The sequence below is a fragment of the Entelurus aequoreus genome, linkage group LG10 (genome assembly GCF_033978785.1).
Source record: "Entelurus aequoreus isolate RoL-2023_Sb linkage group LG10, RoL_Eaeq_v1.1, whole genome shotgun sequence".
Classification (NCBI taxonomy): domain Eukaryota; kingdom Metazoa; phylum Chordata; class Actinopteri; order Syngnathiformes; family Syngnathidae; genus Entelurus; species Entelurus aequoreus.
In genome coordinates, this window is record NC_084740.1 from 23,127,240 (window position 1) to 23,153,840 (window position 26,601).

At 41.5% G+C, this 26,601-nt stretch overlaps 3 protein-coding genes across 7 annotated transcripts in view; 1 reads left to right on the top strand and 2 right to left on the bottom strand.

Moving 5' to 3' along the window:
* The window catches only part of stard13b (StAR related lipid transfer domain containing 13b), a 208,775-nt gene extending 208,378 nt beyond the window's left edge, over positions 1-397 (bottom strand). The window contains exon 1 of one of the 2 annotated variants that reach the window (XM_062060320.1): positions 280-397. The gene's annotated coding sequence lies outside the window, so the exon portion shown is untranslated. The remainder of the gene's footprint in view (positions 1-279) is intronic. The other variant, XM_062060318.1, reaches the window with a different exon arrangement.
* hdac12 (histone deacetylase 12) lies at positions 1-16,990 on the top strand. 3 transcript variants are annotated; one of them, XM_062060331.1, is made up of 9 exons: positions 1-233; positions 306-449; positions 3,726-3,885; positions 5,510-5,706; positions 6,584-6,734; positions 6,804-6,920; positions 6,993-7,135; positions 7,210-7,339; positions 16,212-16,990. In XM_062060331.1, exons 1-8 carry the CDS (start codon positions 141-143, stop codon positions 7,231-7,233), a joined length of 1,029 nt encoding a protein of 342 aa, XP_061916315.1. In that variant the 5' UTR covers positions 1-140; the 3' UTR covers positions 7,234-7,339; positions 16,212-16,990. The 3 variants fall into 3 exon arrangements, with proteins under 3 accessions (XP_061916315.1, XP_061916316.1, XP_061916317.1); XM_062060332.1 differs by lacking the exon at positions 7,210-7,339; XM_062060333.1 differs by lacking the exons at positions 7,210-7,339; positions 16,212-16,990 and having other exon boundaries at positions 3,726-3,860; positions 6,993-7,131.
* trmt9b (tRNA methyltransferase 9B) overlaps positions 8,562-26,601 on the bottom strand; it is a 24,192-nt gene continuing 6,152 nt past the window's right edge. Inside the window, exons 2-4 of one of the 2 annotated variants that reach the window (XM_062060328.1) lie at positions 25,583-25,767; positions 16,244-16,417; positions 8,562-10,143 (exon numbers count right to left, since the gene is read on the bottom strand). In XM_062060328.1, coding sequence (XP_061916312.1) covers positions 9,263-10,143; positions 16,244-16,417; positions 25,583-25,739 — 1,212 coding nt within the window. In that variant the 5' untranslated portion in view covers positions 25,740-25,767 and the 3' untranslated portion in view covers positions 8,562-9,262. The remainder of the gene's footprint in view (positions 10,144-16,243; positions 16,418-25,582; positions 25,768-26,601) is intronic. The other variant, XM_062060330.1, reaches the window with a different exon arrangement.

Here is a 26,601-nt window from a genome sequence, read left to right on the forward strand (position 1 = left end):
TGGCAGCAGAGGCGCAGCGGTGATCCTTGCACCACAGCAGCAACATCCGCCACAACAAACCATCGTGTACTGAGGCTGTGCGATAACGTGTGTCTTATCTCTCGGGCCACATGGAATAAAGTCACCGAGAGAGAAAAAAAATGACCTGCATGAATCAAACTATCTCCAAAAGAAGTCTGCGTGTGCTCTCTGCAGCTGCCACCTTGTCTCAAAGATGTTTGCTCACAATACAAGTTAGCATAAACCGTCGAGTAGCGAACGCTAAACTTGAACTTTTACCTTAAATATGTTTTTTCCCCTTTCAGGTCAGACAAAAGTCCAACGGGCTGCCAATTGTTCATCACAGCGAGTATGTGTGCGAGCTGCCGGCGAACCACAGGTTCCCTATGGCCAAGTTTCCACGAGTGTTGCACTTTTTAATCAAGGACCAAGTCATTAGCGACAAACAGGTGGGCTGCCCTTCTGATATGTTCCTCATTCTCATCGGTTTTGTCACTAACGTGCCAAATAAAGTCGGCTAATGGACTATGCTCCGAGTTCAATTAAGTTGTTGTTAATAATTAACGTTGTTATGCATTATGACTGCTGAAATGATCTATAATATTTAACTGGAAACTGGTTCTCTTATGCCAAATCACCAACTTAAAGTCCAAATAACCCCATAATTTAAAAAAATACTTATTTGGAAACTGTGATTCACCTAAAATAATTTAATATCCAGTATCAAAATAACATTTTAGATGTTTATTTGCTAGGGGTGTCGTGGTTGCTGATAAGTAGTAGTAGTCATTTTACTTCAGACACAGTAAAAGAAACCATACAACTAGAGATGTCCGATAAATGCTTTAAAATGTAATATCGGAAATTATCGATGTCGGTTTTAAAAAAGTAAAATTTATGACTTTTTAAAACAGACGTAGGGAGAAGTACAGAGCGCCAATAAACCTTAAAGGCACAGCCTTTGCGTGCCGGCCCAATCTAATAATACCTACAGCTTTTCGCACACACAAGTAAATGCAAGGCATACTTGGTCAACTGCCATACAGGTCACACTGAGGGTGACTGTATAAACAATTTTAACACCGTTACAAATATGCGCCACACTGTGAACCCACACCAAACAAGAATGACAAACACATTTCGGGAGAACATCCGCGTCGTAACACAACATAAACACAACAGAACAAATACCCAGAATCCCTTGCAGCACTAACTCTTCTGGGATGCTACAATATACACCCCCCGCTACCCACCCCACCCTCAACCCCGCCCCCCCCCACCCCAACCCCGCCCACCTCAACCTCCTCATGCTCTCTCAGGGAGAGCATGTCCCAAATTCCAAGCTGATGTTTTGAGGCATGTTAAAAAAAATAATGCACTTTGTGACTTCAATAATAAATATGGCAGTGCCATGTTGGCATTTTTTTCCATAACTTGAGTTGATTTATTTTGGAAAACCTTGTTACATTGTTTAATGCATCCAGCAGGGCATCACAACAAAATTAGCCATAACATTGTGTTAATTCCACGACTGTATATATCGGAATCGGTAATTAAGAGTTGGACAATATCGGAATATTGTATATCGGCAAAAAAGCCATTATCGGACATCTCTACATACAACAATAAAACACAAATAAAAGAAATACAAGCAGAAATAAAATAAATAAAAAACACTCCACAATATTCAATGTCCAGCATACAGGCTTACTTGCCAATGGTTCCACAGGCCTGATGAAAATCTGACAGAACTGCGAGTCTGGTTAGTCAGACCATTAATTACATTGTTGTCGGACTCCGCTGCTTTACACATGAATCTGTACATGAGATGACGTAAAGTGGCAGAGCAGGTGGGGACCCTAATACTGAGAAACATTTGGCTTGCACTGCAGCGCCTTGAAGCTCTTAGAAGCAGTCTCATGCTGTCATTGTAAGCCACTATGAGCTTTTTAACACTGGCTTGTTTAAAGCGACACCACAGATGGGCAATCTTTAAAAAGTGTGATCTTCACAGAAATTGAGCACATACTGAACTTTCAACTTGAGCATGTAACTTCCGTCGCTGTCTATAAATATCTTTGTTATCAGTATATTACTGATATGCTCCCACTATATACGCCCTCTAGATCACTAAGATCTTCTGAGACCAATCTGTTAGCGGTTCCAAGAGTAAACTCAAATCAAGGGAGAGCATCATTCAGTCACTATGCAACAAATAGCTGGAATAAACTTCCTGAAGATGTCAGACTTTCCCCAACTCTGACTACTTTTAAAACTAGACTGAAGACTTTTATGTTCACCTTAGCTTTCAGCTAAATCTTTTAATTTTTTAACTTTTAACGTCTGCACTGTTTTTATTTTTATTGTCTGCATTTTAATTTTGCTTTTATTTTCTTTCATTTCACTTTGTTGTCTGTGAAGCACTTTGAGTCTGCCTTGTGTATGAAAAGCGCTATACAAATAAAGTTGCCTTGCCTTGCCTTATCAGACAGGTCATTGGTAATAATATGTCCCAGATATTTCATTACACTGCACACACTAAGTGCAGAACCAGATAGAAAGAAGTCAGGAAAGGCTGACTGTCTGTCTTATCTACTTCTAACTATCATGATCTTGCTCTAGATAGATTGATAGATAAGATTTCAGGGACGATAAAAAGCAGACAAGTTTGGAGGACACACGGACCAAATGGCCGAGGGTGTAATGAATGAAGTTGGAAACGTAAGTGAAGTGTGACCACTTTTTCAGTCATAAATAACTTTTTTTTTTTTTACTTTTTCCATAATACTAATATACCGTGAATGTTTAGGTACAGGGGTTAGTGCGTGAGCTTCACAATACGAAGGTCCTGGGTTCGATCCCCGGGCTGGGGATCTTTCTGTGTGGAGTTTGCATGTTCTCCCCATGACTGCGTGGGTTCCCTACGGGTACTCCGGCTTCCTCCCACCTCCAAACACATGCACCTGGGGATAGGTTGATTGGCAACACTAAATTGGCCCTAGTGTGTGAATGTGAGTGTGAATGTTGTCTGTCTGTCTGTGTTGGCCCTGCGATGAGGTGGCGACTTGTCCAGGGTGTACCTCGACTGCAGCTGAGATAGGCTCCAGCGACCCCGAAAGGGACAAGCGGTAGAAAATGGATGATTGGATGGTTTATTACATTGTTTATAACTTTCCGTCTCAAGCTGGTCCATCGGCGAAATTGCTCCGCTGTAACTTTGTTTTTTTTCTGTAGCATCCTTTTTGGTTTAAAGTTAAGTTGTGGCTTTGTATTATTGTGTTGTCGCTTTTACAATTGTGCTGTAGCTGAAAGTTGTGTTGTAATTAATATTACCACCTTGTAACGTTTGCATTTGGTATGACCTTTCTCGACCACCGTGGGTATCAACCTTTTTTTTTTTGATGACGCCTCGGGCAGACAGACTTAACATTTAACATCTTTATTATTCTTAAAGTGCTAAATTTCCTTTAAAGTCTGCCGTTCTTCAATCACATGTTTTCTTTTTTCTAGTATTGATAAAATCGATATATTGCCTTTTTAAATCCATGTTTGATTGATACCTACCGGTATATTCCAGAAGGCCAACTTGTCGAGCACAGATTGATATACTAGAAATTTAGGAATATAAATCGATTTAGCAATATATTGATCAATCGTCATACCCCTAATATTTGATGAACTGGAAGCTGTTTTTCTCTTACTTTCCGTGTTTTCTCCCACAGTAGGTGTGGACGCCTGAAATGGCCTCTGTGGACTTGCTGCGTGGCGTCCACACAGACGACTACCTGGAAAAGTTCATAAATGGCAAGGTCTGCGAGCGGGACCAAAGGAGGACGGGATTCCCTTGGAGTGAAGGCATTGTGAGGCGCTGTCGATACGAAACAGGTCGAAAACAAACAAGACAAACTAAAAACTCCTTTTAAATGGTATACAAGCTTAGTTCAAAAGTAGGAATTATGTTCACAACACTTAATCTTCCCAAGGCATTAACTACTGTGTTTAAATTAGGCAGCAGAAGTTGAAGTTTGCAACAAAATTCAATTGCACACGATAACTGTCACAAGTAGGGATGGGTACTTTTCACATTTGAACTGATACGAAGTGATGGGCAAGCTACTTGGAAAATGTAGTAAGCTAAGCTCGATTCAATGTAGCTACAGGGGAATTGTACAGGGGAATTGTAGCAAGCTACACTACCATACCAAACCAACTTTATTTATAAAGCCCTTTAAAAACAACCACAGTTGAAAAACAAAGGGCTGTACACCACGGAGAAATACAAGCAAAGGACAGACTAAAATATAACATTTAAAACCGAGGTAAAATACACACACACATATATATATATTGAATTTTAAGCCATTACAGGATTTTACTAAAATGTATTTTAAAGTACAATATTTTTGCACAGTTCATAAAGATTTAAACAAGAAAGCATGCATGGCCGTAATAAAATGCATATAAAAGCAGGTTGGCAAACTACTTTAACACAAGACCAATCTTTTAAATGAACCGAAATAAAGGGGACCCACCATGCAAAAACAACTTTTTCTTACCTGTTTTTGTGTATTTGGGATCTGCCTAAGCCCCAAAAATGTGAAATCAAACAATGGTGGAAATATTTATAAAACAATCTTTCTCCAATCAAGCCGTTGAAAAAAAACTACAACATGGCTGACGGGGAGAGCACGCAGTGGAGTGGAGGCATGTAAATAGGAAAATGACGCATCCTGAAGAGACGGTCAGAAAGCGGCTTGAAGATGGTCTGTAAAACATAATCTATGCAACATTTTGACCAAAGAACCACCGTTACATGTTATGTAGACCACAAGGAAGTGTTGTAAATGTAGAAAATATCATATTATGACCCCTTTAAATATGCTTGTATCATTGGTTGTTTTAGTAATGTTAATATATCCATGTTAATAACATTTAATCGAGACCCCGCGACCCCAAAAGGACAAGCAGTAGAAAATGGATGTATGGATGGCATGGAAAATTGCATTGCGCTACAAATATGCCTGTTTTCCTGCCAAGTGTTTGAACCGTGCAACCGGACGTGACACCACGTGCGACAAAACGTGGTACGGTTTTATTTTACATGAATTCGGTGAATTGGTACCCAGGGGTACTGACAGAATTTGGCTGGTACCTATAAAAGTACCTAATTCGCTACCCATCCCTCGTCACAACACATTTATTATTTGAGAAATATGTGGAAAAAGCTATTGTGGAAAAAGCCGGAGTGCTGCTACTGATGTGCGTTCCCCCATAGTGTTGCTTCTGTAGGTATTTTTTGTTTAAAATGCTTCCTGATTTAATTTCCTCAGCAGCCTGTTTATGCAGCAATGTAGTCGGGCCTGAAATAACTACTCTTAAGTCGTGAAACCTGTCTACTATCTCAAGACAATGCCTCTACACTATTTATAATTCACAGTTACAACTAAATTGCACATTATTGATGACATTATAAACACGTCTACATATATTTACCTTTTGTTCCCCACAGGTGGCACCGTGCTGGCGGCCCAGCTGGCTCTGCAGCGAGGTCTGGCCTGCAGCACGGGCGGCGGGACCCATCACGCCTTTCCCAGCTATGGCTCTGGGTTCTGTCTACTCAACGACCTGGCGGTGGCAGCACGGCACCTGGCGAGCGGCCCCTCGCGAAAGAAGAAGGTTCTCATTGTGGATCTGGACGTGCATCAGGTAGAGTCCTCAAAATGCTTGGACAAAAGTATTGGGACACATGGCTTTTACACGTACAAGGAGTTAAAAGGTGGAGCCTGATGGGGTTCTTCCACTCCAAACTCTTCCAAGCGTGGCTCGTTTGTGGACAACAGAAAATAGCCTTTTTTGAACACAAAATTAAGATTCTGGACAACTAAATGTACCGGTAATTCACCTTTTTTTTCTCTTTTTCCCCACATAATAATCAATAAAAGAACCGTTAAGGAACTGAATCATTCAGCAGAATCGCAAGTGCAATCGGACGCGGATAAATCCTATCAATTCCCATCTCTAAACACTCGTAAACGTGTTAGCATATTAGCTCATGCTCACGACGCTAGTGTCATTACATTCTGATTGCGCGTACAAATATGCATGAAAACACTCCTACAGACATCACACATGGGACGGTTTAGTAAGTATAAACCGTTTTAGTGATACTTACAAACGTTGCTTGGAGTGATAAATGAAGAATTCATACAAGTAAAAACGCTATGGATGAACGGAACTCCGATTGGGGGAAAAAAATCACTACCTGTAAATGGAAGCAGCACGTGCATTGAGGAAACTTGTTCATGAGATGGCGCCATAGCACAAACAATAAAACACCCACTAGGTGTATTTACTATTTTCATTATCGCCGTTGTAGCGAATAAAAGTCAATAAATTAGCCGCAAAGAAAAATCAATAAATCAGCCACAGGGTACAAAGTGAAGGAAAAAAGTAGTGGCTTATAGTCCGGAATTTACGGCATTCCCTAACAAGTCAAAGCCTTGCTTGATTATTTAAGGACTGTGTCTCAAGACTTTTGTCCTTTTTAACCCTACAAGATGTTTCACTTTTCCATTTCTGGCAGGGTGACGGCACCGCTTTCATCTTCCAAGACGAGCCATGTGTCTTCACCTTCTCGGTGCATTGTGGGAAAAACTTTCCTCTCCGCAAACAACACGGCGACCTCGATGTCAGCGTTGAGGATGGCCTGGAGGACAAGGAGTATCTCGCCACAGGTAACACAAGACATTCTTACAACCACAGCGCAATAAATAATTGTTCAATTGATACCTTTTGCAATGCAGTGGAGGCTCACCTTCCCTGGTTGCTGGACTCTTTCCGGCCAGATCTGGTGCTTTACGACGCCGGCGTGGACCCTCACTGCAAAGATGAACTGGGAAGACTCCGCCTGACTGACCGAGGTTTGACTGACTCGCAAATGACTCACAAACCTCACTCGTAGCTCTTTTTGTGGACTCTGGTGGTGTCTGCAGGGCTATATGAGCGGGATCTGTACGTGATGAAGACAGTGCTGAGCAGAGGCATCCCCATGGCAGCCGTCATCGGGGGAGGGTACTCGCCAGACATCGACAAGCTGGCCCTCAGACACTCCATTGTCCACCGAGCGGCGACTCAGGTGAACCAGACATTGGAGTAGTCACATGACATGTTTCTTATCTTTGTCTTACCTCAGCAATCTCCATGTTTCAGATTTGGAGGGAGCGCGGGATGTAAATCTTCAGCACTAAAAATGGATCGTCAGCATTTAGGATAGATCCGGTCTTGCAGTTCATACAGTTATGAATAATATACCCTATATTATTCATACCCTGGCCAAATTGTGAGTTGAAGTGACTATAATATATGTTGAATGGATATATTTTAAATGGAAATGGCACGAGAAAATGCCAAGACTTGGGACGGCGTGGCGCGGTTGGGAGAGTGGCCGTGCCAGCAACCTGAGGGTTCCTGGTTCAATCCCCAGCTTCTACCATCCTAGTCACGTGCGTTGTGTCCTTGAGCAAGACACTTCACCCTTGCTCCTGATGGGTTGTGGTTAGCACTCTACTAAGTTTATGGCTACAACCTTCTATCCAGGTGAGAGGCATGATTTATAATCTAGAATTTCACCAAGTCAGAGGCAATGCACACCCCCCCTCCATATCCCACACCCCGGATTGTAAATCATGTAAATAATTCAATGTATATACTCTGATGATTATCTTGTGTGATGACTGTATTTTGATAATAGTATATATCTGTATCATGAATCAATTTAAGTGGACCCCGACTTAAACAAGTTGAAAAACGTATTCGGGTGTTACCATTTAGTGGTCAATTGTACGGAATATGTACTTCACTGTGCAACCTACTAATAAAAGTTTCAATCACTCAATCAATGCAGCATCTCACCGGCTCAATATGTCACCATTGTTACTGCATAAGCTAGTTAGCTCAGTGATCACGGTCCCACTAAAAGTTGTTTTTTTTGCGTTAGCACTTCTAATAACAATATTGCTAATACTTGGTTAATATTCAGGTCACAAGATGTAAATGGAGTATTGAAGATTTTTGGGCGCAATAGTGTACTCCATTAGCTGCATTGTTAGCCACCTCATACTTAGTCCATCCATCCATCCATTTTCTACCGCTTATTCCCTTCGGGGTCATGGGGGGCGCTGGAGCCTATCTCAGCTACAATCGGGCGAAAGGCGGGGTACACCCTGGTGTATTCTACAAATTAGAATGCATAAAAAAAGGAAAACGTGTTCTTGTCTTACAGGTATTGTGAATGAAAGGCAAAATTCCCCCCAAAAAGTGCAGTTTTCCTTTAGGAGCAGTGTGCTTTTAACATTGATTAATTGATTGAGACGTTTATTGGTAGATTGCACAGTACAGTACATATTCTGTACAATTGACCACTAAATGGTAACACCCGAATACGTTTTTCAACTCGTTTAAGTCGGGGTCCACGTTAATCAATTCATGGTACAACCTACATACTACCTCATTAACATTTAGAACAGCCTGACTACTAATAACGCAATACACAACAAAGGATGTCATGAACAAAAACGTTTAATAAAATGAAAAAAAACCACCCATTTACAGGATTGTCACACAAACAAAGAAAACACCTCCTTGGCTCGATGTTTCAAGTTTTTCAAAGTCTATTAATAGTTGGCGTCAAGCAGCGACATACTTGTGGTACAGTGCAATGTTTATTCACAGTATATGAGGCAGTCCACCGCTATGTTCTACTTCTACACATACCACACGCGAGTACACAAGACGGCGACATCGAGCATTTATTGGAGAGAACCATATCTCCTCGTACATGCAGCTGTAAACCACACAGACTTCACGATAAAACGACGAAAATAAAAAGTTTAAAAACAAAGCATTAAAGTGTTCCAAACTTTGGCTTATTAAAGTCCAAAGAGGAGGTTGATTCTCTTGCAGGATATTTTTAAAGAAACACTACCGTGACGCACACTACTGTGGATTGCTACCAGACGGTGTTGTCGTACTCTACCGGAATGAACACTTTAAACACGCCACAATCTGCTGCACACCGTCCACACAAAGTAAGATCCCAAAGACAATTTTAAAAAGTGAACAGTCGTGCGTTGCAGCCACGGAGTAATTTTTAAGACTTGAAACCTCCACGGTGGGGATTCCAGGAATCATAACCAACCAGTGAAGTAAAAACTGTGCTAAAACTCAGAGGCAGGCCAATAGAACGAACACAATCCAAGAAGAATCAGATTATCCACGGCTCTACTTTCTCGGCCACCACGCACCAGTTGGCGTGATCGAAGTAGGTGTGGTGGACGTGGAGTTCCTCCACGTGATTCTTGATCAGCTCGGCCAGCTCACCCTCCCTGAAGACGTGATAGTACCTTAGGCAGGAGCCGTCCACCTGAGGACTCGGTGTGCTTTCCTGCTGCTCCTCATTCCCTCCCTCGTCAGCCTCCCTCAGGTGCTCCCTCTGGAAAGGGACGAGATCGGGCAGCGCCAGAGAGCCGCACTCCTGCGCCAAAGAGACGCTCCGCTTCTCCTTCACGACGGGACTTTTGGGCTCCTTGTGCAGATCTGTGCCCGAGTCGAAGACGTCCTCCTCGGAACCGATGACGGATGGAGGAGAGAAGAAGCTGGAGAACTGCTTGATGAGGCCTCGTCCTCGCCCCCGCAGCCCCGCCGTGAAGCCCTCGTTCTCCACACTCGTGGGCGATAAAGTGCTGAGCTCTCTGGAGGAAGAACGGGAGATGGACAAGCTTCCGAAGTCGAACACAGAGTCCAGGGAGCGGGAGAAGAACCAGAGTCTGTGCGTGCTCTGCGCAGGCGTGGCGCCGGCGAGCTCCTCGTCGGCCACGGAGGATGTGCTTCTGACCTTCCTGTGCTTGTCTCCGCCGTCTATGGGCTCGCTCACGCTCTGTGCCGCTGCCCTCCGTCTGGGTTTGAAAGCGGAGGGCGAAAGAGGGTTGGGGTTCCACGGAACAAAGATGTCCTGCTTCTCAAATTTCCGACGCTTCTGCTCCATGGCCCACACGTAGATCATGATGCGTCCCCCCGCTCGGAGCGTTCGAGCCATCTCTTTTATTGCTCGGATACGACGTTCTTTGGTGGACAAATGGTGGATTACTGTGACAGAAACAGTCATTTGTCTGGTTAACTAACACATCATGTTAGTCGGAACAAGCTGTTTAAGCCTTAGCATTTGTACTACTTTAAAAAAATTTTTTAACAGTACCAGTCAAAAGTCTGTCATTTAAATCAGGGGTTCTTAACCTTTTTCACCTCAGGGCCCAACTTTTCCACTACAGAGGCAAGGGCCCATTCAAATATCCATCCATCTTTTTCCGCTTATCCGAGGTCAGGTCGCGGGGGCAGCAGCCTAAGCAGGGGAGCCCAGACTTCCCTCTCTCCAGCCACATTTTCAGTGGATAATAAATCCATACTCCTATACAAGTTGCACACTGACTACTCTACAGTGTATCGAAGTTTACCTTAATAGTATTGTCCATAGAGACAATATACTTAAAAAGGTTGCTGAAATGTTTACTCATTTATGAGTTCATTAAAGCATTTCTTCTGGTAAACATGTCCAATCTTCTGCATGACTATTGGAATCAATTCTCCCCTCAATTAACCGCAGCTCCCCCAGTGCCGGCAGCACTCATGCTTGACCAGTTATATTGGTCCTCACTCGTGTTGCCATGGCTATTTAGGCAATAACTGCTGTGTGTCGACTTGTTTTCAATGGACAGAAAAGCTACTATACAAGCTGTACACTGTCTACTCTAAAAAAGGATCCAAATTTACTTTCTATGGCATTTTCCTTTGAAAAGAAGTACCGTTCTAAAAACGTATGTTGAAATGAAAGAAGGTGGATTTAAGATTGTGAGATAGTCTTCGGTCCCTAATCCATGCTGAGTCTTCCATTGTTGACTTGTGTCCACGTTGCCCAAACGAACCCCCTCCCCCAAGTGTCGAATGAAAATGAAGTAATATTAACCCGGCGTCATGCAGAGAGGTCACGCTGAGGTTGGCGTGATATTTTTCATTTCACACACTGTCCGCCTTCAGCTGCTCTTGTTGTGTTTGCGCAGGAATCAGACGTGTTATAACAGTAATACCATCCCGCCACCGCCACACTCGCGCGTCTGATACCATATTGGGACATATCGCGGGTCACGCTGCGTGCCTTCGTGGGCTGCACAACAAGAGGTGAGAATTCCTCAAATAATTCCTATATCTGTGGTGACTATTTTTTTTTTTTATTTTTTTTTTTTTTTGTGATTCGCCGCCAACGAGGTGCTCTTTTTGGCTGCAAGATGTTGTGACAACAAAGCTAAATGGTGCTGAAAGTGAGGCCACATTCCTGCTGAAGTGTTGAACTACTCCCGCCTACCTGGGGAGAACCCGCTGAACTTGGCTTTATTGTTACGTTTGGAAATAACACATGACGTCCCGCGATGACGTGCGTGGCGTAATGGTGGCGTGAGTCTGTGCGGGTGTTAAAAAAGAAAAACGAGAAATGAGAGGCTCAGTGTTATCTGTTGTGCGCGTCACCTATGATTATTGTTTTGGTTTGATTGATTGATTGAAACTTTTATTAGTAGATTGCACAGTACAGTACATATTCCGTACAATTGACCACTCAATGGTAACACCCGAATAAGTTTTTCAACTTGTTTAAGTCGGGGTCCATACATCCATCCATTTTCTTCCGCTTATCCGAGGTCAGGTCGCGGGGGCAGCAGCCTAAGCAGGGAAGCCCAGACTTCCCTCTCCCCAGCCACTTCGTCCAGCTCCTCCCGGGGGATCCCGAGGCGTTCCCAGGCCAGCCGGGAGACATAGTCTTCCCAACGTGTCCTGGGTCTTCCCCGTGGCCTCCTACCGGTCGGACGTGCCCTAAACACCTCCCTAGGGAGGCGTTCGGGTGGCATCCTGACCAGATGCCCGAACCACCTCATCTGGCTCCATTCAAATATTAACACTGAATTAATAATTTTACTCTTAATTTTAATCGTATTCAATGATTTGATCTGACCTACTTACAGTTTACAACCTTGTCAAATAATATAAAACCATGTGTTAATCAAAGATTATTTAACACATAAATCTTAGGCTTAAGTCAGGCTGATTAGAAAAATAAGTACTAACAAAATATATTGCATTAGAAGGGACTCAAATACATAACGAAAAATTAATTTACATACAATTACTGTATGTTGTGCTAAAATAGATCAAACTAAATAATGAATGTTTCTTAAAGTGCAAATGAAAATACAGCATCACCACTTTAGTCATAATTTTTAGGCTTAAAAAACTTCTTTATAACTACCTCAAGACTGTTTGCTATAGTCATTACTGCCACAAGTGGTGTAAAAGTGTGTTACAACTGAGTACCGCTGCGGCCCATTTGGACCCTAGCTGAGAAACTGACTTTTTCGGCGGCCCAACAATGGGTCCTGGCCGTATGGTTGAAGACTGATTTAAATGCATCATAGTACTAGTACTTTATACATCTGTTATCTACAGCAGCCTGTTTAGGCAGCAAAACAGTCAGGCTTTAAAATAATCATGCCCCGAGTGAAGCTTGTTGCTTTAAAACAAGGTATTGCATCATTTTATTGATACAAGCCAATCGATCAACAGAACAATCATGTATTAATTATTAATCATCAGTGAGGCAGAGCTCGGCTTCGAGGGGAATGTGCATAACATTGCAGAAACCTTATCAGCTTTCAGCACAGCGGTTTTAAATATACAGTGTTAAACATACAGTGGAACCTCGATTTACGAACACTTCTGTTTGCAAACTTTTCTGTTTACGAACCTTTAAATCGTGCCAAATGTCCCTCTCTATACAAACGCTTCATTCATTGGTTTTGTGTCCCGCTGGCAGCCATTTTGTTCTTGCTTGTGTTGAAGAGATTGAGGAAGCCGGCTTCGTACCATAGTCATTTTTTAATTGTGATGAGAACTGACTTCTGGAAAAATATGCCAAAGCAAAGTTATTTCAGAGCAGCGGAGAAGACTATCTTGTGTTCAACGGTGCCTCTTCCAACGCATACACACACAGGACGGCCCTCCCTTCAACTCCCTCTGCTCGTTTCTCTCCTCTCGTGAGCCAAAGTAGCAGCTCACAAGAGGACCTTCGGTAAAGATAATGTAAGTGGATTTTACCTTTTAAAATGTTTACTATTGCAGCAATATGGTTGTTACAGTTAAGGATTTTTGTGATTTCTGATCATTTGTGAGAGCACCAAAGGGACTTCTGTGTTGGCAGCAGCGCATGCAGGACAGTTCGGCTTGTCGTTTTGGCTTGTTAATAAAGAGACTTGTAATGTTTGTTCGATATACAGTACTGTATAGCACTTTATATTGTGTTCAAAATGTACAAACCTTCACAAAAATATGGACGTTTGTCAAGGCTGGGCCCCATTATTTATTGTTACATTATTTCTTACAGAGGAATTAACTTCACTATAAAAACTTCGATTTACAAACCGTGTTCAGGAACCAATTAAGTTCGTACATTGAGGTTCCACTGTATATTAAATAGTGATGCACCGAAATTTAGACCGATTTTGGCCCAAAATTGCATTTTCGTCTATTGGCCAAAAAACATCGCCAAAACAGAATGTTTTGATGACGCAAGGAAGAAGCACGCGATTGTCTGGAGTGGAGGCAACGTGTTTGTTATGTGGACGTAGTATAATATATCTGAAAAATATCAGCGCTCTGCAAAAACGTGCAATGCGGAAATATCAAGAGGGCAGTGGCGGCTGCTGGCCTTTCAAGGAGGGGAAGAGTGACGTAGCTGCCAACTCTTCCCGATTCTGCAGAAGACTCCCGGAAACTACACTCGTCTACTGCTCAATTAAAAACCTCTCGGATTGTGACATTTTTGTGAGGATATAAAATACTCAAGTTTGTCAATCCAATTACGAAAATAATAAGTACACATTGTAGGAATGTCTCATATTAAGTGCGATCGGAGCGGCATTGAAGACGGCCAAAGAAGAAAAAAACGCAGCGGCTTACTCCTGCGGTACAGCTGGCTAGCATATTATCATATAGCATCAATCGTAGGTAACCTAGCAAATACTTGGGCTCTGATTTATATATAGACTTGACAAGAATGAAGACACCACTAAAAATTCTAGAGGTGAGACCAAGCAGATTCAGAGCTTCTTCAGGTACGTCACGCAGAGCTTTTTAACGAGGGCCAACTCCGGCCCACGAGGACCGTTGGATAGTAGTCAAAATGTATTTGCTGACTTTTTGGCAGCATTTGTATTTTTTACAGTAGGTCCTTAAAACACACCTGTCATACAGAAGATTATGACTAATGTGTCTTTAAAGTGTTCTTAAAAATAGCACAGCGCTCCTCTCAAGATCTCGCATAAAATTGGACTTTTTGACTATACAGTATTATCTATTTGATTTGATAAAAATAGAGATGTCCGATAATGGCTTTTTTGCCGATATCCGATATTCCGATATTGTCCAACTCTTAATTACCGATTCCGATATTAACCGATACCGATATATAAAGTCGTGGAATTAACACATTATTATGCCTAATTTTGTTGTGATGCTCCGCTGGATGCATTAAACAATGTAACAAGGTTTTCCAAAATAAATCAACTCAAGTTATGGAAAAAACTGCCAACATGGCACTGCCATATTTATTATTGAAGTCACAAAGTTCATTATTTTTTTTAACATGCCTCAAAACAGCAGCTTGGAATTTGGGACATGCTCTCCCTGAGAGAGCATGAGGAGGTTGAGGTGGGCGGGGTTGGGGGGGCAGGGTTGAGGTGGGGGGTAAGGTGTAGCGGTGGGGGTGTATAGTGTAGCGTCCCGGAAGAGTTAGTGCTGCAAGGGGTTCTGGGTATTTGTTCTCTTGTGTTTATGTTGTGTTACGGTGCGGATGTTCTCCCGAAATGTGTTTGTCATTCTTGTTTGGTGTGGGTTCACAGTGTGGCGCATATTTGTAACAGTGTTAAAGTTGTTTATACGGTCACCCTCAGTGTGACCTGTATGGCTATTGACCAAGTATGCTTTGCATTCACTTGTGTGTGTGAAAAGCCGTTTATATTATGTGACTGGGCCAGCACGCAAAGGCAGCGGCGTTTTAAAAAGTCATAAATTTAATTTTTGAAACCGATACCTATAATTTCCGAAATTACATTTGAAAGCATTTATCGGCCGATAATATCGGCAGTCCGATATTATCGGACATCTCTAGATAAAAATGTGGAAATCTTAAATTACATGTACAAAATTGTAAGAATTACTTAAGGTATGTACATGTCCTGCCTCCTGGTCTTTAGCTTTCTGAAAATATGACCCCCAAAACGGTTCAGTTAAATAGTACTAAAACTTCGTCCTATCCTGATGTTCTTTTTGTATTTTATCTTTATTTTTATTTTTTTTAAATGTACACTGTCTTGTTAGTTATTACAACACATATTTTGTATTTATAAAGCAAGCATATCATTTAACAGTATTATAAAATGATGCATTATGAATGAAAATCTTAAGATTAGTGGGGGGTTTTAGTGGCCATAGTGTGGTTGATTAGTTTCCTCATTTTCGGTTTTGGATTTCTGTGTATCCCTAATTTCAAATGACGAAATACAAAAATATAGCCTAATTATTGTACTCACGTGAAAGATGTATTCAATGCACAATTATATTTCTGCATTGCCTTATTTCATACACTTGCGTACATTCAGGGGATGCATGAATTCCACTCGACGGAAAAGTGTCTCCAGACTTTATTTAGCATGATGGGGATCTGCTAGTCCTGCTAGTGGGACTCCAAAGAGACAGGCAAAAGAGCGTGTTGTGCAATATGGTCTTTAACGCACGTCGAGGACTCTACGGAAGTGAAACAAGGAGACAGACTGCAGCAGCCTGGGAAAAAGTGTAATGCTCGCCAGGGAGGTGGTCATGGAGCTCTGTGCTATTGCACAATGGCCTATGGCGTGGGCTGCTTCAATATGAGCCGCCGCAGGTTGTGAAAGTGCTTGATTTAAATGTTAATATCACAGACTATCACCCTGATTTATTTGTGGCAGCTAAATTTGTGATTAAAATGTGATTATTTCTGCAGCCCTGATACTGATAGATGTCAGACATGCTTTTTAACCCTTAACATATTTCCTTCCTCCTACTTTGCTCGATTGCAGCATTGACGATATTAAAGCGGTACAGTCGTCACCTGCAATGGAGAGCACCGCGTCGAAGCAGCCGTCTCTGTAAGGCAAGTGGAGCCCGTCGCACATCTGGACCTCGTGCCCTCGACTCCAGGCGATGTCCACCAGGGGGCGACAGACATCGCAGCCCAGCTTGAACACCTCCTTGTTGATGTCGAGGTACTTGCCGTTACCGCAGCCTGCAGACGATCCATGAAACCAAGACATTTTAAATAGAGATCGACCAGTATGGTTTTTTCAGGGCCGATACCAATTATCAGTAGTCAAGAAGGCCGATAACCGATATTTGGAGCCGATATACATTTGCAGTTAAAAGTTAGCAAAACTAATACTACTATGAGTCGGTAAACAGCTGGAAAAGGCTTTAGATTGTTTATTAAAAACATTTTTTTAGAAAACATGGGACCAGTAGAAAATTAATGTTTAATGCGATGCTAATGTTGTGGTTGATTTAGCAACAAACCTCGTCAGAGGAATTTCACACATTTTATTATGTGTGTCTGCTGCTGGTCAGGGGAGCATCAACATTTGTATTACAAAATATGTACATCTCCTGGTAAACTAGTAATAATATGGGATTTTTCAAATCAAAGTTTAATTTTTTTGCCTGGATTTTAACAAGAAATATCTACATCACAAGAACTTGCCATCCACTCAATCACAATTTTATAGGAGTTTATGGATTTGATTCATTGTAAAGTTATATTGTAAAATATTGCGAAAATTGAAATAAAAACATTGCTTAGAGTTGAGACATTTTTCCAGCTGGCTGACATTTCTTTCTGGATGTTACAGAAAGTATGACAATGTGTGAGCTGCTGCCTGCTCTTCTTTACTTATTTAATACATATACAATATATTCGTCAAGATATTTACAGTTTGTATTTTTGGAAGAGATGTTTTTTCTGTCGCCTTTTCATCCCTGTTGCGTTATTTGACTGAATCACAAAACATGAGTGCACGATTGTTGCAGTAGCGAAAACAAACAAAGCGGGACCAGACCGGGAAGATGCCAGGAAAAAGGACAAAAACTGGATTTCCCGGCAAAAACGGGAGACGTACTGTAGACAATCAGCACTGAAAGAGGGAAAGTGGCCAGTCGGGGTGTGGGGGGCTGCTACACGTATGAGTAAACGCAGCTAAGCAGACCGGGCAAGAAATCTCACAAGAACTCAAATAAATGGCCTATTACATATCAAAACACAATTGGGGAGAATCATTGACAATGAGAGTCATTTTTATTATTTCATTAATTGTTTTTAAAAATGGCTGCAGCAAAAAGGGCACAATTTTTTCATGCAGGGTAAACAAGGGCTGGTACTTGAGCACTGGGTTGTTACAATCAACTTCACTTTTTTTTATATATATATAAATACTGGTATAATTTTTGTATATATTATATCTGCTGGTGTAGTTGTTGAATTTTTTTTTTAAATTAAATAAAAAGTCATATATATATATATATATATATATATGTGTTTGTATATATATATGTATATATGTATATATGTATGTATATATATATATGTATGTATATATATATATTTATATATATATATGTATATATATATATACATATATGTATATATATATGTATATATATATATATATATACACATAAGTTTATATGTATATACATATGTATATACATATATGTGTATATATTTGTTGAGCTCATAGGACTAGATAGTACAATCCCTCAGATTAATCAGCAGTTAGTGTTGAGTGGGGGGTGGGGGGTTAGGGGCAAAAGCTTCACTGGGGTCTTCAGGTGGGCACCCTCCTTCACTGGTGTTTCGTTGATAGGCCCACGACACCTCCGGAGGGCTCAACGGCGACATCTGGCGTCCCAGGTGTGCCCCCCTCTGCCTTTACCCCTAGATGTCATTTAGCAGCCCAGTTTGGGTCCTTTCTCTTGAACCATATCCATCTGCTACTTTGTTCAGCAGCATCCGACAGCGATTTGACAACCCGCCGGAAGGCCTGACCTCTCAATCCCATTCATTTGAGGAGCTTGGTTGTGGACGTAGCAACGAAGCCTCTGCACCCGACTTCAACTGGAAGCACTCGGGCACGCCAGCCGCGCTGCTCTGCCTCGGCTGCTATGTCCGCATACCTCAGTTGTTTGCGCTCATATGCTTCACCAACTGCTGCTTCCCATGGTACAGTTAGTTCAACAATGAACACAGTCTTCTGGGAGGTTGACCACAAGACCAGGTCCGGCCTGAAGCTGGTTGTAATGATTTCAGGCGGGAAGATGAGTTTGTGGTCCAAGTCAACCTGCATTTTCCAGTCCCGGGCAGAGTCCAGAAGGGTTGCCTCCACTCTTGCAGATGGTTTTGGTGGGAGTTGTCCTGCTCTTACAAACTGAGTGGTGATTGAGTGACTAGGGATTGGGGGAGGGAGGGCCTTGTTGTTATTTCTCCTTTCCTCCAGGGTGATCGCCAGCTGTCTCAAGACCTGGTTGTGCCTCCAGGTGTAGCGGCCTTGAGACAAACTGATTTTTCAGCCAGTGAGGATGTGATGGAGTGTTGCAGGGGTTTGACAGAGTGCACAAGAAGGATCTTCTCCAAACCATTGGTTTAAGTTCTTGGGTGTGGGAAGAACATCGTAGGTGGCTCTGATGATGAAGCTGATTTGGCTCCCTTCCATTTCCCAAAGATCCTTCCATGTGAGCTTACGATGCTCCAGGTTTTCCCAGCTAGTCCACTGTCCCTGTTTGGACTGTGCCACTGCTGTTGCACATCTGTCTGCCTCCACTTGTTGTCGAACCTGATCAACCACCAGCTTTCTCCTCTGGGCTGATGTTGCCTTGTGCCATGTGGGTCGACTAGCCCCAAGTCCAAACCCACCTCTTCCGTGCTGCACTTGTCCCACTATGTCTCCATGCCTGAGAGCAGATTTGGCTTGTTGTACGGCCTCAGATGGGATCCATTTCCTCCCGGTTGTCAGTCTGGGAGCAACCGCTCGGATCACCTCATCTTGAGACTCAGTCAGTGTCATGCTCAGCCTCACCTTGGTGTATTTAAACTCCTCCGTGAGGCTAGAGATGGGCAGTTCCAGGGCACCATGACCATATAGGCCGATGTTACTGAGGCACCGTGGAAGGCCAAGCCACTTCTTGATGTATGCACTGACTGTTCTCTCCAGCTTCTCGACTTTGGACATGGGGATCTCATAGACCGTTAGTGGCCACATCAAACGGGGGAGCAATCCAAACTGTAGGCACCACAGTTTCAACTTGCCAGGAAGTAAGGTCTTGTCAATGCGGGCAAGGCCTTTGATGGTTTCTTCCCTCTGCTGATTGCTCTGGTCCGAGTCTTTGAGACTTGCGTTGTACAATCGCCCTAGACTCTTGACTGGCAGCTCTGACACCAACGGAATGGGAGTATCCTCGATGTAGAACCTCTGGTCCGTGAGTTTCCCCTTGACGATAGATATGCTCCTGGACTTGCTGGGTTTAAACTTCATCCGTGCCCATGTAATGTTGGCATGAAGCTTTCCCAGCAGATGTTTAGTGCATGCAATGGTTGAGGTCAAGGTGGTCATGTCGTCCATGTAGGCACGGATGGGAGGTAGACGCTGTCCCCCTTTCAGACGTTCTCCACCCACAACCCATTTGGAAGCTCGAATTATCACTTCCATTGCCATGGTGAAGGCTAGAGGGGAGATGGTACATCCAGCCATTATTCCCACCTCCAGAGATTGCCATGATGTTGTGTATTCTGTTGTTTTGACACAGAATTGCAGATCACGGAAGTAGTTTTTCACGAGGTTTGTGATGGTATTTGGGATGTGGAAGAAGTTGAAGGCTGTCCAGATGAGAGAATGAGGGACGGATCCAAAAGCATTGGCTAGGTCTAGGAATAAGACGTGCAGGTCTCTTCCTTCCCTCTTGGCAGATTGGATTTGGTGCCCTATCATGCTTGTATGCTCCAAGCAGCCTGAGAAACCAGGTATTCCAGCTTTCTGCACGGATGTATCAATCAAGCTGTTTTGCTTCAGGTACGTTGTCATCCTTTTAGCAACGATGCTAAAGAAGACCTTCCCTTCAACGTTTACCAGGTTGATCTGCCGGAATTGATCGATGTTTGAGGCATCTTTTTCCTTTGGGATTAACACTCCCCCAGCTCTGCGCCACACTTTTGGGATGGTTTGCTTCGTCCACATCACCTTCATCTGCCTCCACAGAAAGCGTAAGACATTTGGGGAATTTTTGTACAGCTGATATGGAACTCCATTTGGTCCTGGAGCTGAAGCTGCCCTTTATTTCCTCACTGCTTCCTCAACCTCGCTCCACCTTGGGGGACTGTCGTCCAGCTGGTGTTCTGGTTGAGGTATTGGTGGCATGTCTGATGGTATCTCTCTCTGTTCGAATCTTTGACTGTCTGTGTGAGTGGTTTTCAGGTGGTCTTCCAGTTCCCTCTTTGACACCTTAAGTGATCCACTCTTTTCCTTTGTGAAGAGGCCTTTCACAAATCCGAAAGGGTCCTTGTAGAAGGATGTTCTCGCCCTTTCCTTCCTCTTGCGTCGAGTCCTGAGGTTTTCAGCTCTCCGCAATCTTCCCAGGTGTCCCTTCAGGTCTGTTTGCAAGAGGTCGATGCCCACTCTTTCCTCCAGTGAGGCTCTCTTCCATTCCTTCCTCAAAACCCTTCTCTCTTTGACCAGTCGTTCGATTTCCTTTTGCCTTCTGGACTTTGGAGGGGTTGTTGATGGCATGTCCTTTTTCCCTGTCACGTGTGTTCTGAATCTTTCTGCTCCATAGGAGTAGATCAGATCTCCCATCTTCTCTAGTTTCTTCTCCACCGTTCCTTTGATTCCGTCCAGGATCTTGATCAGGTCTGCATCGATTATTCCCCACTCTTTCTTGCTGCTGGACTTTGGCCACTTCACATGAGGTCTGTGGCCTTGCATGTTCTTCTCCAAAGCAGGTTGCAAGTGGCTTGGTTCCACAATCTCTGATGTAGTGCTTGAATTACTTTCAGCCTCTGGGGTATTGATGCTCGGTGGACTGTGGGTTAAATCCTGCCGCTGAGCTTCACTCGCCTGACTCGACCTTTCTCTCAAAAGATAGAGATCAATGCGAGGTCCAGGCTTCGTTTTCTTCAAGCACTTCATCCGCCCTTGATGTATTTTAAGGCCTCTGATGGATGTTATTTTGGACCAGCCACAGCTGCATACTTGGCGCTCTTGTCCTTCAGCTGATGTTACTTGTTCTGTGCTGATTATCTGTTTCGTCGTCGTGTTCAATCCAGGGTCATTTGCCGGGTGTTCAGCCGATGAGTCTTCTTCCGCCCCCGCTCTCGCAGACTCTAGGGGTATTTTTCTCTTTGGGCGTGTCGTAGCAATGAGGGGTGGCCTTTGTCTACTTATTAAGCGACAGAGCCTGCCATCATGGATAGCTAGTCCATGACAGCCCCGTCGGGGTCTTTCCCTCCTGTCAGCTGTCTTTCCAAGCTGTCACAAGGTCTTTCCCTAGTTGTCAGCTGCCCTTTCACAGCAGTCACTGGATTTCTCCAGTTTATCAGTTGAGCTCATAGGACTAGATAGTACAATCCCTCAGATTAATCAGCAGTTAGTGTTGAGTGGGGGGTGGGGGGTTAGGGGCAAAAGCTTCACTGGGGTTTTCAGGTGGGCACCCTCCTTCACTGGTGTTTCGTTGATAGGCCCACGACACCTCCGGAGGGCTCAACGGCGACATCTGGCGTCCCAGGTGTGCCCCCCTCTGCCTTTACCCCTAGATGTCATTTAGCAGCCCAGTTTTGGTCCTTTCTCTTGAACCATATCCATCTGCTACTTTGTTCAGCAGCATCCGACAGCGATTTGACAGCCTGCCGGAAGGCCTGACCTCTCAATCCCATTCCTTTGAGGAGCTTGGTTGTGGACGTAGCAACGAAGCCTCTGCACCCGACTTCAACTGGAAGCACTCGGGCACGCCAGCCGCGCTGCTCTGCCTCGGCTGCTATGTCCGCATACCTCAGTTGTTTGCGCTCATATGCTTCACCAACTGCTGCTTCCCATGGTACAGTTAGTTCAACAATGAACACAGTCTTCTGGGAGGTATGTATATATGTATATACATATATGTGTCTATATATGTATATACATATATGTATATATATATGTATATACATATATGTACATACATATATAAATATATATATATATATATATATATATATATATATATATATATATATATATATATATATATATATATGTATATATATATATATATATATATATATGTATGTGTGTATATATATATATATATATATATATATATATATATATATATATATATATATATATATACATGTGTGTATATATATATATATATATATATATATATATATATATATATATATGTGTATATATATATGTTTATACATATATACTGTATACATATATATATACATATATATATATATGTTTATACATATATGTATATACATATATGTATAAACATATATATATATATATATATATATGTTTATACATATATATATATATATATACATATATATATATATGTACATATATGTATATACATATATATACATATATACACATATATGTATATACATATACATATATACACATATATGTATATACATATATATACACATATATGTATATACATATATATACATATATGTATATACATATATATGTTTATACATATATATATATATATATATATATATATATATATGTTTATACATATATATATACATATACATATATGTATATACATATATGTATATATATATATACATACACGTATATACATATATATATATGCATATATATATATATATATATATATATATATATATATATATATATATATATATATATATATATGTATATATATATATATATATATATATATATATATGTATATATATATATATATGTATATATATATATATGTATATATATATATATATATATATGTATATATATATATATATGTATATATATATATATATATATATATATATATATATATATATATATATATGTATATATATATATATGTATATATATATATATATATATATATATATATATATATATATATATATGTATATATATATATATGTATATATATATATATATATATATATATATATATATATATATATATATATATATATATATATATATGTATATATATATATATATATATATATATATATGTATATATATATATATGTATATATATATATATGTATATATATATATATGTATATATATATATATATATATATATATATATGTATATTTTTGTATATATATATATAAAATCTATCAACATTTGTTACTTTAAAGGCCTACTGAAATGAATTGTTTTTATTTAAACCGGGATAGCAGATCTATTCTATGTGTCATACTTGATCATTTCGCGATATTGCCATATTTTTGCTGAAAGGATTTAGTATAGAACAACGACGATAAAGATCGCAACTTTTGGTATCTGATAAAAAAAAGGCTTGCCCCTACCGGAAGTAGCGTGACGTAGTCAATTGAACATATACGCAAAGTTCCCTATTGTTTACAATGATGGCCGCATGAAGTGAGAGAGATTCGGACCGAGAAAGCGACAATTTCCCCATTAATTTGAGCGAGGATGAAAGATTTGTGGATGAGTAAAGTGCAAGTGAAGGACTAGTGGGGAGTTGAAGCTATTCAGATAGGGAAGATGCTGTGAGAGCCGGGGGTGACCTGATATTCAGCTGGGAATGACTACAACAGTATATAAACACAAGACATATATATACTCTATTAGCCACAACACAACCAGGCTTATATTTAATATGCCACAAATTAATCCTGGATAAAAACACCTACGTCTTTGTTATGCTAGCTCCTAGCTCCTCTGCTAGCTCCTAGCTCCATAGAACACGCCAATACAATTCAAACACCTGATCAGCACACACAATCACTCAGCCCAAAAGACAGTTCACCTAACCCAATGTTCATAAAGCTTATATATTTTTAAAAAGTTACGTACGTGACGCGCACATACGGTCAAGCTATCAAATGTTTAGCAGCCAAGGCTGCATACTCACTGTACCTGGTATTCAGCTGGGAATGACTAAAACAGTAAATAAACACAAGACATATATTTACTCTATTAGCCACAACACAACCAGGCTTATATTTAATATGACACAAATTAATCCTGCATAAAAACACCTACGTCTTTGTTATGCTAACTCCTAGCTCCTATGCTAGCTCCTAGCTCCATAGAACACGCCAATACAATTCAAACACCTGATCAACACACACAATCACTCAGCCCAAAAGACCGTTCACCTAACCCAAGGTTCATAAAGCTTATATATTTTAAAAAAGTTACGTACATACGCAAAAAAAAAGTTGCGCACATACGGTCAAGCGATCAAATGTTTAGAAGCCAAAGCTGCATACTCACGGTAGCACGTCTGCGTCTTTGTCATCCAAATCAAAGTAATCCTGGTAAGAGTCTGTGTTGTCCCAGTTCTCTACAGGCGTCTGTGTATCGAAGTCAAAAGTCCTTCTGGTTAGAGTCTCTGTTATCCGAGTTCTTCCATCTTGACTGCATCTTTCGGGAATGTAAACAAAGACGCGCCGGCTGTGTACTGTTGTTGCTGACTTCGTTCGAAAAATACGTCCGTTTCGCAACGACAACTTTCTTCTTTGCTTGCTCAGCTTCTTTCTCCATAATGCAATGAACATAATTGCAACAGATTCACGAACACAGATGTCCAGAATACTGTGGAATTATGAAATGAAAACAGAGCTTTTTCGTATTGGCTTCAATGTGGAAGGCATACCCGTGTTCCCCGGGCTACGTCACGCGCATACGTCATCCTCAGAGGCGTTTCGAACCGGAAGTTTAGCGGCAAATTTAAAATGTCACTTTATAAGTTAACCCGGCCGTATTGGCATGTGTTATAATGTTAAGATTTCATCATTGATATATAAACTATCAGACTGCGTGGTCGGTAGTAGTGGGTTTCAGTAGGCCTTTAATTGCTATTGTTATTTTTTCCGAGGAAGCTTTGATGTGTATGCGTGGGCATGCTCACTAGCGTTGTGTCGCTAATTTTTACGGCTAGCACATTTTCCCAGGACACGGGCACAAAACCTGCAGAAAATAGTTATTCTCAGGTTTCTCTATGTTTAGATCACTAACGATATATTAATCACTTATATCGTGATACAGTTTCCAGCTATATCGTCCAGCCCTAATACCGATATACGTCAAAATATCAAATATCAGCGCAGATTATCGGATAATCTGTCCATCTAACTTTAGAATGCTGTGATAGATTAGCTCTCAAATTACCCACCTATGTCAGCGACGATGCTACCCGGCGGCTGGTCCAGCAGGAACTGTCGGACCTTGGGCCAGGCCTTGTAGCGGCTGTCGTTGAAGTAGGGGGCGATCTTGTCGTAGACACTGTGCACATGGTCTCGCTCCAGCCGGCTGGCAGCCTCCTCCATCATGAGTCGTCGTCGTCTCGCAGCATCACGCCTGTGAGGAGGGAATGAGGATGTAGCACTTTGTTTAATGGAGGCGGCCACGTTTAAAATGTCATCAATCGCCTGCAGCGGGGGTGGGAGGAGGGGGGTGTATGAACTGCAATTAACGCCAAGGTGGCAAGGAGGGACGCTGATGTCAAAAAAAGAAAAGAAAAGGTCACTGCAGAAATCCTGCTTGTATTAAAATATGTGCTTGTGTTAAAAAGGAGATGTCTATAGCTTCTTACAAGACTCAGTGGCAGATTTAAAGCATTGGCTGACGTTCACAACCACTTTCCACTACCTTGGCTGAGGCTGAGGAGGAGATTCAAAGCTGTGGATAGAGTTGCAGCTTTATTGCATTAGCACTGCAGGACCCTCCATCACACATTAATACATTTGGACAGAACCACAAAGCCTCCTGTCTTCCTTATTGGATAGATCTTAGTGGCTTCCTTCGCAAAAAAACAATATGCATGGTAGTAAACAACTACAAAGCATCCCACAAACAGTGGCACGATATCAATATATATCGCGATAGACACGTAATCAATATCAATAAAAAATGTGTTCGATAAAACATTTATATTTTTTTCTTCGTTGGAAGAAACAGCAACACGCCAACGAGCCAATAATGTAACAGTATCAGCTATCAAGTTTGGTAATAATAATAATAATAATACCTGGGATTTATATAGCGCTTTTCTAAGTACCCAAAGTCGCTTTACATGTTAAAAACCCATCATTCATTTACACCTGGTAGTGGTAAGCTACTTTCGTAGCCACAGCTGCCCTGGGGTAGACTGACGGAAGCGTGGCTGCCAATTTGCGCCTACGGCCCCTCCGA

Coding starts and splice junctions, on each gene's coding strand:
- hdac12 (XM_062060331.1), top strand. CDS start 141: ATGACCTGCATGAATCAAACTATCTCCAAAAGAAGTCTGCGTGTGCTC. Junction 3,886..5,509: donor GCGCTGTCGATACGAAACAG/GTCGAAAACAAA, acceptor TGTTCCCCACAG/GTGGCACCGTGCTGGCGGCC. Junction 6,735..6,803: donor CAAGGAGTATCTCGCCACAG/GTAACACAAGAC, acceptor TTTGCAATGCAG/TGGAGGCTCACCTTCCCTGG.